The sequence below is a fragment of the Henckelia pumila genome, chromosome 2, assembly GCF_033568475.1.
Source record: "Henckelia pumila isolate YLH828 chromosome 2, ASM3356847v2, whole genome shotgun sequence".
Taxonomy (NCBI): Eukaryota; Viridiplantae; Streptophyta; class Magnoliopsida; order Lamiales; family Gesneriaceae; genus Henckelia; species Henckelia pumila.
In genome coordinates, this window is record NC_133121.1 from 179,015,411 (window position 1) to 179,028,777 (window position 13,367).

The 13,367-nt window shown below is 35.0% G+C and overlaps 2 protein-coding genes across 2 annotated transcripts; both read left to right on the plus strand.

Annotated features, from left to right (window-relative positions):
- Positions 1–441: 441 nt before the first annotated feature.
- Positions 442–4,029, plus strand: LOC140879065 (uncharacterized). The gene is made up of 3 exons (XM_073282706.1): positions 442–3,023; positions 3,107–3,206; positions 3,295–4,029. The coding sequence occupies exons 1-3, from the start codon at positions 442–444 to the stop codon at positions 4,027–4,029; spliced, it is 3,417 nt and encodes a 1,138-aa protein (XP_073138807.1).
- A 121-nt stretch (positions 4,030–4,150) lies between these two features.
- Positions 4,151–6,008, plus strand: LOC140885223 (uncharacterized). The gene is made up of 5 exons (XM_073292171.1): positions 4,151–4,233; positions 4,323–4,452; positions 5,002–5,295; positions 5,371–5,472; positions 5,571–6,008. Exons 1-5 carry the CDS (start codon positions 4,178–4,180, stop codon positions 5,967–5,969), a joined length of 981 nt encoding a protein of 326 aa, XP_073148272.1. The 5' UTR covers positions 4,151–4,177; the 3' UTR covers positions 5,970–6,008.
- The last annotated feature ends 7,359 nt before the right edge of the window (positions 6,009–13,367 follow it).

The window sequence follows — 13,367 nt, forward strand, 5'->3', positions numbered from 1 at the left end:
TAGTAGTCAGAAGCTTATGTTACAATATATAGCTTCAAAATTAGTTGGTCCGGTGATAAATAAAGTTGAAAATATTAATTAATAATAGAATAAATGTAATTTGTCAATTTTTACAACAGTTTGCATGAAAACACGATAGAATTTATCAATTGAAACCTGAAAATAACATGCTATGTGTTTACTTGCTGTTTACTGGATGACAATGTTTTGTAGCTATTGGTAAAGTTTGATTATGTGCGAGTGATTACTGGATGAAAGTAACACTTCTTAATATTAATGTTAGAGTTTTTTAGTACTTGAGTTGTCTCATTTACTATTATTTGGTGTTTTATTTTTTTATTGGTGAGTTGTTCTCTTGATAATTTTATGTAGATGTTTTATATATTATGTAAAAATTGTAAATAATGATTTTGCAATTGTGTTAGGCATTTTAATTTAACCATGGACGATACAAGATCTTGGATGTACCGTAGGTTGGAAAATGGGTTCGTAACTAATGAGTTCTTTAATGGTGTTGAAGAATTTGTGAATTTTGCTAAGATGCATCCTGAAATAATGTGTGGTCAAACAATGCGTTGCCCTTGTAATCACCGAAAATGTAGAAACAGAGCTTATCATGATGAAGACGAAGTCAAATTACATCTATGTAGATATGGCTTTGTACCTGACTATTATCGTTGGCACCATCATGGTGAAACCTATATAACTCCAGAAGTTGAACATTGGGTTGGTTCGTCGTCATCGACACAAGTTGAGAATGTTGATAATATGCAGAATATGGTTCACAATATTTACAACTCTATTAACATAGAAGATGAGCCCCAAAGTCCAAATCAAACTGCCAAAAGCCTATATGAAATGCTTAGGGCCTCCGAGACCGAGATTTGGGATGGTAATCCAAATGGTCATTCACAGTTGTCAGTCGTTGCTAGATTGTTGAACATGAAGGCTGAACATCACATTTCTGAAAGATGCTATGATGATTTGTGTCAACTTATTTCTGAACTGCTCCCGACAGAAAATTGTATGACAAATAGTTTTTATGACACGAAAAAATTAATAAAAGGTTTAGGCTTGCCGGTTGAAAAGATTGACTGTTGTAGCAACAATTGCATGCTTTATTGGAGAGATGACTTTGATTTACAAGAATGTAGGTTTTGCGGGCATCCACGTTACAAACCTAATTCACGCCGAGCGGGTAAGAAAAAAAATGTTCCATGGAAGAGAATGTATTATTTTCCTCTAACTCCACGTTTGCAAAGGTTGTACGCATCTGTAGAGACAGCGAATCATATGCGTTGGCATGGTGACCATGTACAGGATGGAGACACAATGTGTCACCCATCTGATTCACCTATGTGGAAGCATTTTGACACAACACATCCAGATTTTGCAGCTGAGGTTAGAAATGTCAGACTTGGACTTTCAGCTGATGGGTTTCAACCATTCGGGCAGTCAGGACAACAATATTCATCATGGACAATTATATTAACACCTTATAATTTACCTCCATGGATGTGCATGAAAGATGAATACATGTTTCTGACGGTTATAGCTCCCGGACCCAGAAATCCTAAGGAGAAGTTAGATGTGTTCTTGCAACCTCTTATCGCTGAATTAAATGAACTTTGGTCAGTTGGGAAAAAGACGTACGATGTTCACTCGAAAACAAATTTTAGTATGCGTGCCTCTTTGTTATGGACAATTAGTGATTTTCCTGCATATGCAATGTTATCTGGATGGAGTACCGCTGGTAAACTGGCATGTCCTTATTGTATGGAAGACTCTGATGCTTTCACATTGCCGCATGGTGGTAAACAATCATGGTTCGATAACCATCGTAAGTTTTTACCAATTGATCATAATTTCAGACGAAATATTAAATGGTTCAAGAAAAATCACCAAGTGAAAAAACCTCCTCCACATATCAAATCAGGGGATGAAATTATTGAAGAACTCGAAAGTTACGGGTTTCGTAGTGTGACTGAACCTGGGGCTACTGAAGTGAACTCAGAAATTGTAAGACGGTGTAAATGTGGTTGGAGAAAGCGCAGTATCTTTTGGGAATTGCCGTATTGGAGAACAAATCTGATTAGACACAATCTAGATGTTATGCACATTGAGAAAAATGTATTTGATAACATTTTTAACACCGTTCTTAATGTGCCCGGCCGGACAAAAGATAACGCAAAATCGAGAGAAGATCTCAAAGAATTTTGCAACAGGCCAGAACTACATCGAGATGATATATCTAAAACTTATCCTAAAGCTTGTTATACATTAGATAAGCAGAACAAAGTAGTATTGTTCAACTGGTTGAAAAATTTGAAGTTCTCCGATGGATATGCGTCTAAGATGTCAAGATGTGTCGACATGGCGAAATTGAAGATGTTTGGAATGAAAAGTCACGATTGTCACGTGTTCATGCAAAGATTAATCCCAATTGCTTTCAGGGAATTGCTTCCAAATAATGTGTGGCAAACTTTAACAGAGTTAAGTTTTTTCTTCAAGGACATTACATCAAGAACGATAAAATACTCTGACATGCTTCGTTTGGAAAACGATATTCCTGTGATACTTTGCAAGCTAGAAAGAATATTTCCTCCGAGTTTCTTCGATTCCATGGAGCATCTTCCTGTGCACCTAGCTTATGAAGCTAGAATTGCTGGCCCTGTTCAATATCGATGGATGTATCCTTTTGAGAGATTTTTGAGAAGGTTGAAAAACAATGTTCGTAACAAGGCAAGAGTTGAGGGATCAATTTGTAATGCATATATTGTTGAAGAGGCGTCATATTTTTGTACTCACTACTTTAGGGAAAGTGTCAAGACCCGTTTGAGGAAACAACCACGTAACGATGAAGGGAATAATTTACATGATGGAGAGGTTTCCAATATTTCTATATTTAATTTCAATGGTCGACCAATGGGTGCTTTTAAGTGCAGACGATTGGACGACACAGAGTACCATGCAGCACATACGTACATACTACTGAACTGTGAAGAGGTCAAACCGTATGTCAGGTAAAAATTAAGTCTGTTGATATTGTGTTCTTGTTGTTTTTATAAATGTTAGATTTGTTGATGATTTTTTTCAATTAATGCAGCATTTTCGAGTCTGAGTTACAATTGAATAATCCATCCATTAACTCACGTGAGATGGATTCAAGAATACAAAGAGAATTTGCCATATGGTTTCAAAAATACGTAATATACATATCTTTCTCTAATGTAACTATGAAATAGTATTTATCATTTTAAAATATATTTGATTTAAATTTTTTTACTTGCACAGGTACAACAACCGCGAGCAAATGTTGCAGACAAATGTCTAGAAAACATTGCATTTGGTCCATTACGTAAAATTAGATCATACAATGGATATTTTGTCAATGGTTTCAGATTCCACAATGTACGCCACGGTGCAACAAGGTCGACTAGTAATTCTGGAGTTACTGTGAAGGGTGCAGGCAACACAAACAATGAGATAAGTTACCATGGTAATGTAGAAGAGATAATCGAAGTGGAATATCCGGGGTTACCTATAAAGCGCATTGTCTTGTTCAAATGTTCATGGTTCGACCCAACACCAAAAACTGGGACAAGACATCATCCTAAATACCAATTATTTGATGTAAACAATAAAAAGAGACTGAACATCTATGAACCTTTCATATTTGCTGTCCAAGCTGCTCAAGTTTTTTATGCTACCTACCCGAACCTCAAAAGGTCAGGAGATGAATGGTTGGCAGTGTGTAAGATGCAAGCAAGATCATATATTCAAGCACCTCTGCCCAGTGCGGTATCGTCTGCAGATAATGAAGCTTTCCAAAATGAGGAAATTGGACAGCATATCATCGATGTGGAGGATATAACCACATCTCATACGCTGATAGATGTTGAAATCTTGTATGAGGAAATAGATGAATTAGATGAGTTTGATGAAAATGAATTGGAAAATTTTATCTCATCTGGAAACGAAGATAGTGAAACTGATGATGCATACTCCGAGGATGATGCTTTACTTTGATAAAGCATTAAGTATTTATGATTACGGAAAACTTGTTTATGGATGTCAATATTTATATTTTGTTAGAATGTGTTTTAATATTAATACAATGCATGATGATAGTATTTATATATTAATTTTTATTTGTTAATCTTGAAAATTAGCTCAGATGGCTGCAGAAAGTTCTCATGATTCTAGGATATTGATTGTTGCCTCAGGTGGCAAGTAAGTCATATTGTGTTCACATTTATTCAATAAGTTGTTTGCTCGCTATTTTATATAATTAATATTATTAATTGATCGATGTAATGTAGGTTTTTACCAGAGAGCCATGCTGTATCGGCTTTTATCACCGATAAATTTGCTGAGAAACAGTGCGTGGGGGGTCTCACATGGCGATATGTGGATGCTGCGACAAAGGCATATTACTGGGGGGAGTTTGTGGTACGATTATAAACATCTTACCTATTTAATAATAGTTAAACCCATTAGGAAAACCATCATGGTCAATTTAATAATTGACTTAAATACGCATTATCGAATTTGTAAAATAAGCATCACAAGAATCTTTTTTAATCTACAGATTTTTTTTTATGATTTTGCATTCTTCTGAATGGTTTACTGTGTCATTATTTTGTTACTTGCTTTTTGGTTATTATTTGATGTGATTATGCCAAATATTTACATAGTTATTCTTTAGCATCTCATTCTGTTTTTTGTTTGTTTGTGAATGTTTTAGGAATACATGAATAAAATATATATTGTTGTGAATTCAACACCGAGGTATCATTGCACACTTTTCAATTTGGTTTTTGCGTATTTTATGTAAGCATATTGAATTTTTATGCCAGTGAGGAATATTTAGCAGTAGACATTGTATTATTCATTTAATTGCTAATTTTATTAGGATAAATTACTTGAAAAGAATATATGTTGCCTTCAAATTACTAAATAAATTTTTATGCGAATAAATAATATATCTTTGAAATGCAGAAAACGTATCGTTGGCGTCCAGACCATGACGCTCATATTAGGGCGACATGGAAAAAACTTACAGCTGAGCAATATAGGAAAACACTATGCAACTGGCGTACAAAGGCTAAACTTCCACTTGGGGTGAATCTTGAAGTTTGGAACAAGTGGAAGGATATCTGGAGTTCCTCTGTGTGGCAGAATAAGTCTGAAAAAGCAAAAAAAAATAGAAATACAGAGCCTGAAGGGCCTGGCACCGGAGTGGTTAAACACATTGGAGGTTCTCTTTGCTTTATCGAGCATTCCATTAAAATGGTAAGTTGAAATTTATGTCATAATATATCAATAAATAATACACATAATATTTTCTAACCACCGTTAATTTTGAAGCGCGAGGAGTTGGGCCGCGATGCAAGTGCTTATGAGTTATTCAAAAAATTGCATCAGAAAAAAGATGGCACGTGGGTTGATGCTAGGTCTAAGGCTGTCGATGTGAGTTTTATAAATAGTAAAGTTTGTTGAATTATGCATTTTATCTACGACCGATGTAATTGTTGTAAATCGATTAACCTCTCTTTGTTATATTCTAGGACGAGATGAATGTTCGGTTTCTTGAAGCATCACAACCAGATGCTGATGACAGTGGGTCAGTACAAAACCCAACCTTTGAGGTTCAAAATGAAATGTACATACTGGCTGTTGGTGGGGTGAGAAAGAAAAGATTGTACGGTATTGGTTCGCAAGCTGAAGTGTTGTATCCTGAAGCTATGTCGGGACGTGCTACACGCACACGTACTAACTCATCAATGGATGTGGCTGCCGCTAAAGCTGAGGCTGCTGCTGCGAATTCTAGAGTTCAGGAACTTACAAAGGAGTTGACTACTTTGCAGCAACAAGTTCGTTATTTGATGGAGCATGCACTTATTGATCCCAATTCCGCCCCCTTTTCGAGTGCGCGTGAATACGACGATGATAGCACGCAGCCATAGTCCTCTTAGATATGTCGTTGCTGGACTTTTTTGTAAGTATTTAAGTTGCGTTGTGTGCCACGGTACTGTTTTCATGTTTTGTGAATGATTGATCATAAATATATTTTGCAATGTGGCCACAGTACTTTGTAAGTAAGAATGGTTGTTGTCTTGATATTTTGGAGCTACTGATAGATATTTTGTTATTTGAATGGTTTTGTGGTATGATAGTTTTCATATTTGGAATGATCATCTGTTGTTTTGTTGAATATTTTGATTGTGTTGGCTGGGATATGTAGTGGTGGGTGGGGGCTGGGGTTTTCGATATTTAGCGACGGAATTTTACAAATTCTGTCCCTATATTTAGGGACAACAGTTTAACTAACGTCGCAATGTTAGTGACGGAATTTACCAATTTGTCGTTAAATTCAACGACAACTATTTATATTATGTCGTAAAATCAGTGACAGAAATTTTAATTCTGTCATTAAAGTTAGTGACAAAACATTACTTCTGTCGTTGAAATTAGTGACAGAAAATAATATCTGTCACTGATCTATAGCGACAAAATTTAAAATTCTGTCGTAAACAGCGACAGAATTGTATTTTCTGTCGTTAAGCAATCCGCGACACTTAATTCTTTGACGATCACTTTTCCGTCGTATTTCTGTCGTTAAGTGAGTTTGACGACTGAATACCGACAGAAAAAAGCGTCGTTAGTCTCGTTTTTTCTTGTAGTGTTTGATTCATTAAACTATATAATTGTACAGTTATACATTGAACAAACAGGCAATTCATTTTTTATTTAGATGCATCAGATTTCTTGGTTTCTGCTATGTGTTTTTTTCCATCTTCGATCCTAAAATAGCACTTCAAAAACTTCAAGGTAAGAGGCTAATCTTTGTGGGAGATTCTCTACAAAGAGAGCAGCGGCAATCTTTTCTTTGCCTCGTTAACTCGGCCATGCTAGAGGGACAGAAATACACGACACGAGGCCGTCTGCATACGATCTTCAAATCAAAGGTACTTTAAACTTGGCCAGAACAAGTATCCTAGAAGGGGATATATTTATATCCTTCTCGTGTAATAAACTGATTTATTTATAGGCCTTAAACTTGTGTGTTGAGCCGGTTTTCTAAGAAATTTGATGCAAAGAAGAGAAATACCCAAAGAAGAGAATTGTGAGAGTTGACTCAGTAGCCCAACACACAAACATTGGACAGGAGTCGATATCCTGGTGTTTATGTTTAGTACCTATGTTTGGTGGCTAGGCGGCATGAAGATCAAATCATCGTAAATTGTCTACCAGTATATATACTTCACAATTTATTACATGCAAATATAAAGCACTTAACATGGACTATAAATGCCTAATGAAGCACGATGGGGTTCGCTTTCAAACGATTCAAAAGAAGGATACGAGTATTTGGATGTGCTTGTTTCATACAGAATGGAGCACAAAACAAGGGAGAATCGGGTGGATTCGAACGTCAATCCTAATGATAGAAAAATAGAAGAATCAACAGCTTAATTGTTTAATGTTCATTAATCATTACAGCTACACAAACAAATTTGAATTAGCCAAAAATCACACCAACTTAATTGCTCTAATGAATGAAATCATATACCACAATTTCAAACAACGAGGCATGATAATAAATTTAGAAGCACTTATCAGCTTTTTCTTCACAAAAGTTCTTATAAAAAAAAATCCAACCTTCTGAAGGGATCTCCGCTTGAACTCCATTTCGTGACTCATCAATCGAGCTCGCAGCATTGGGCCACCGTCGTCCAATCTAACGAACGGAGATGAAACCATTGTCCTCATCTGCCTCAATCCAAGTCCCGATCTGAAGTCTCCTCCTCGTCGTGTATCGCCGGTGTCTCCGCTGCGGAGATCATCTTCAGCGGCGGAGGCTCGTCATCGTCGCCGTTTCCGGCGGGCATTAGATTGTTCCAATTGAGAAGTAGCGGAGCTTTCTTCTTTCTCCCTCCGCCCACTTCCGCCATGCTTACGGTGGCACCAGAACAAAGGGAGTCACTGGTCCATTTTGGGTCGAAAATTTGGAGAGGCTTTTGGGCTGATCATGACGGTATGTATTTTATGTTACGAGCTGATACACTGCTGCTGTTCTGTCAAACCGACAAGTTAAGAGTCTCTTTTCCTAAAGAAACATCTTTCATGCTTGGCGGAGGACTCCCCGCCACCAGCAATCAGCCCGTCCGGGGATAGTGTGCATGTTTCATCCCCTCCACCTTATGGCCTTGCTAAGGTTACAAACCCTCGCGACGCCCACCTTTTAAATATAGGTTGGTTTTTGTGGGGCCTCGGGTTGCTAATCTCATTCTTAGAGCAATTAATCATTAAACATCATTAATGAACAAAGGAAGGAAGAAGATCAAAAAAAATTTATTTTATTTTTTTTTTCAAACAGGGGTGCGCGAGGTCCGCTAAAAACAGCGGACCGAGCGCCCTCCCCTACCCAACTCTCGGGTTGGGGCAAAATGGGTTGCGCTCGGTCTGCATAAAAGAGCAGACCGAGCACAACTCTGGGCAGCCTTTTGGTCTGGTTTTTTACAGCAAAATGTGATCCTTCCATTCCTCCAAATCATGGATTATCAAGTCTAAAACATGCATTGAGGAACAAAACAAGTTCTAAACATAATCTCATGCATATTTAGACATCAAAATAATCATATACAAGTGTCTAAAAGTATAATACAACACTTATACATCTAGTTCAAATCTCAAACTAGACCAACAACCTTCTAACATGCATCACCTGTAACATCAACTTCTTAACCCGAGTCTCCACTCTAAATCTCTCAATCTCGAGCCATCCAAATCTCGTTCGACTCGCTCCAGCCCTTCCTATTGTCATGCACACATACAAACAAGACAATAGCCGAAAACCTCCGGTGAGAATATAATTCTCAGTATAAGAAACATATATATATCTCAATTCAATAGCATATCAATTCAAGATATAAAATTCAAAATCTCTCAATTCTATCCTTCAAATTTCTATAGCGCGCTATCTCAAGAATTGCTTCTTATCACTTCGTTTCCATCAAGATTCGTATCCGATCTTGACATAGATATTCATCTATTGTCGTCTCATCAGACTAGAAAATAAGGTCCATCTGACCTTGGTATTAGAATCAATTCAATATCACATCATAAGCAATAAAGATCCACTACCTGTGATGGATCAACAACATCAATCAAATATAAACAACAATAACAAGTATGTGATTTGTTCGGAACAACTCAAGAAGTATCATCCTTGAGTAACAAGTTCCTGACTCTCGATGTTGTCTTATACCTTTGTATTTCTTCGGTTTTGAATGCTTCCAATCTGAAACATAGCATCAAAACATTCATATCAAACTTCATTCTATTTAATAATTTCAGAATCGAGTCAAAATCATCAATATATCTTCAATCAACATCATTTCAAACCTCACTTCTTCTTCTTTGGTTCGAATTCGGATTCTTGAGTCGTTAGCCTTCAAACCAGTCTGAAACAGAGAAATAAAATTGCTATATCATCGATAACATCTAAAAGAACATCTCATCTCAGTCATAGGCTATCAAAACGGCTTCAAATCATTAATCGACGGCATAGCGATTAAAAATCGGTAACCGACAAAATATCGAATTCGAAGCTAACTTCTTTAACTTCATGAACGTGTGATATATTAGCACTATAACCTCATAAACCAGCATATCCAACACAAACATCTGCTATAAATCTCGATATACATGCTGGAAATCATAACAAATTTATACCATAATCAATCTTCGATCTGGTTCGAATATATGTAAGCAATAACATGTCAAGAACACGATCAACCATAAGAATCTGATCTCTGGCCACATACTGATTTCGAAACCTATGAGAAACATAAAAATACTTACACAAGATCGAATCTCTCGTTGCGAGGATTCCAGAACACTTTCCGGAATTGAAATCGGATGATCGAATCAAAAGTTACGGGGTTTTGAAAATTGAAAATCAAAGAAAAGGGAAAGGCTTCGGCTCCTCTGTTCTTCATTTCTGAATTAATTACAAAATATGCACGTGTACATGCTGATAATCTAATTTAACTTCAGATATGTATTGCATAATTTTCCATTTAGTCCCTGAACCTTCGTAAATTGCAATTTAGTCCTCGGCCCTTTTTTAATTCAATTTCAATCCTAAATAATTTAAGAATATTAGAATTTAAATCGAAACTCTAAATATTCCCAAATTAAATATACTCGGATTAAAATTAAATAAGTTCGGATTAACTTACATAATCCCGGCTGTTTGCACTTTAGTCCTCAAAACTTCGATATTCTCAAATCAGTCCCTGATCGGGTTTCATCTTCAAATTAAATCATATTCATTCTCAAAACTTGGAATTTAATCTTAAATTTCATAAATATTCAAATCGAATATTTCATCTTTTAATTTAAGAATTTTCGGAATTTAATTCTCAAAATCCGTAAATTCTCAAATTAATTATTTTCGGCTCGAAAATTAAATATGTAATTTCCATACCTTCTCAAATTAATATTTTCCCAAAATACGGAATTGAATTCTTAAATTCCATAATTAATAACTTAATATTTTCGGGCCTTACATTTCCTCCCCTCTAAGGACTGATTTCGTCCTCGAAATCACATTCAATCGGAGTATCAAAACTGATAGACTGAATGATTACATGAAGTAATTCTCACTTCAATCATCCAACTCTGATCTTCGTATCTCATCTCTTCATTTCTTATCAGACTATTTCTTCGAATCTACTTCTATTTTCTTGTACTTTAATTAACTGAAAAGAATTCTTTCTGAGTTGTTTCCTTTCTCAATCAAGGATCTGTCAAATATTCGATTTAACTCATAATCTCGTCAATATCTCTGATTAAAGTACATAGAAAACAATCGAACTGATATTTCCTTATCTGAGATATGTGGAATAAATCGGATCCATCATATCAAACTGAAAAGAATAAATCATTCAATCAAATCATCAATTCTGTCTGACATCTCAGTCAGTGAAATTCAGCTTCATTGACGACTTGTTTCTTTCTCTATATCATTCTATGATTTGCATAGAAAATATATCAAGTCTACACTGTGATTTTGTTCATCGCTTCACGATCAGTATCCAACATGTATATTCTGAATCTGTATTTCATATACTGCCCTTTCTCTATTCTGAATCGAATGATATTTCAAGAATAACTTTTTCGCTTAACTAATCAGTTTCAGTTTCTACAAGTTATATCTATCATTCAATTGCTAACTCTGTTTCTTCTTCTCTGTTCTCATTTCATACAGATTCATATTCGTATTCTCTGTGTTTCTCAAATTAGGTCTGATCTGATGTTGAATATTTCTGGAATATCATTTCAACACAAAGAAATTTAATTTCTTTCTCATCGTATTATCACTGCATTATCTCAATATCACTCGATAGCTGTTAAAGGAATCATCATAATCAAGTGGCAATACATCAATTCAATTAATACCGAATCAGGTATTAACGTTCTGAGAATATTCTCAAAATCTGGAAAATCAACTCAGATAATCCATCGATCAGATAATGGTATAATGTAATCACATAGAACCAAACACTCAGAACATCAATCAATCAATGCCACAATCTATCAAAGAAATCTAAAGTCTCTATCTTGAATATAGATTTCAATCATTCCTGTAATCTCATCATATCATTAACTCTTCACTACTCTGAATAGATAGCTGTTATTCACATCTCATATAGCGTATTCTGAAAAATCTGATTAGTCTATTCGGACTATCCATTAATCAGAGAAGAATATGTTGCATTCACAAATTCCAAAGTACTGAGAGCTTTTAATAATCTATATCATGTCCGATATAGTTTCTTCTTGAAATTCGATTCATCTGCCCTGACTATTTTTCAATTCAAGGATAATATGTTGTACTTTCATATCAACGAGTACTCAGAGTTTTAGATACTCTGAATCATAATTCAATAGTAACCTACTGTCTCAATATGAAACAATAATCCTTGGCTTACTATGTAATCTCACAAAAATTCTGGTCACAAATCAGTGATCTGATCATAAGTCATATCATATTCTTCAAGAATTCAAATCAATTCAATCATCACTACCACAGTTTACATCATACATACTGCTTCATCTTTGGTAGTTTAGTAAAGAAATCTATCAAATCATGATCTTATTTCAATTCTGGAGTTCCTAAACTGGCATTGAACCCATCTGGTCCATGCTTTTCAACTTCAATTGACACTCTCTTTATACGTTTAACTTCTAAAACGTACAAATTCTGTTACATCTGTTTGCTTTATCCGAGGATAAAACAATTATTGGATGAATATTGAATTCAAGATTTTGCATTTCTTTCAGAATCTAATATCTCTTTTCGGAAATATTAAGCACAATCATACAATCAATCACAATATAATTCATCCATTTTAATCTGCAATATCTCAATCTGACATTCTTTACGAAATTCTAATCCCTTTGATTTACTTTCTGTGTTTCTTTCATCTTATGAACAAATCTGGCTCATTTCCAATCGAAAAGCATTCTAATTGGTTATATATTCATCTGAATATATTCAAACCAGAAGACACAGAAATTTGAATTCAATCGATCAAATGCCTATTTCATTTTTCACTTCTATTTCCAAAGTAATGAAAAATCATACAATCTATCCAAAATCTGGATAATAATCAAATCTTTCTATCAGTTACGAGCCAAAAATCTTAAAATATGCTGAAATATCCATCAAAGGATTAATAATTCTCAAAATCAAAATAATAAATCAAGATTAAGAAAATCTCTCAATCAAGGTCATCCAAAATCAAATCTTTTGGATAACAAACGCTGCTAAGTGAAAACAGCTCACTTGCATCTCATAACTCAAAATGAGTAAATCAACTCAGGCTCTATAAACAAAACAAGGAGAGCCACTCAAAATCAAACATTTCAAGATCATATCTCTATTTGATGTAATCGATTCAGCATAATCAAAGAAAAGACTCTACTGTAACTGATTTTTATATCGTCATCTATCTCATAGACCTCAAAAGCAGTATTCAATGCATAAACTCAACAATTTGCTATTGAATTTCAGTTCACAACTTAAACTAAAGTTGAAATCTTACTGGACCATATCTGCAATCTTTACTCATTGGTATATCTACCAATGCTGGTTTAGATATTGAACATATCTAGTGCATAAAATATACTTATTTCGGAATATATTTGTAATCAACACCATATACACTGATCCGAAATCAAAGAATCTTAATTTTAGATTCCATACTATATCATCATGTTCATATGCACATTATGTTCTTGTTGATCTAATTCAGTCATTTCTTATCATCAATCTTTTGCTATTCATCAAT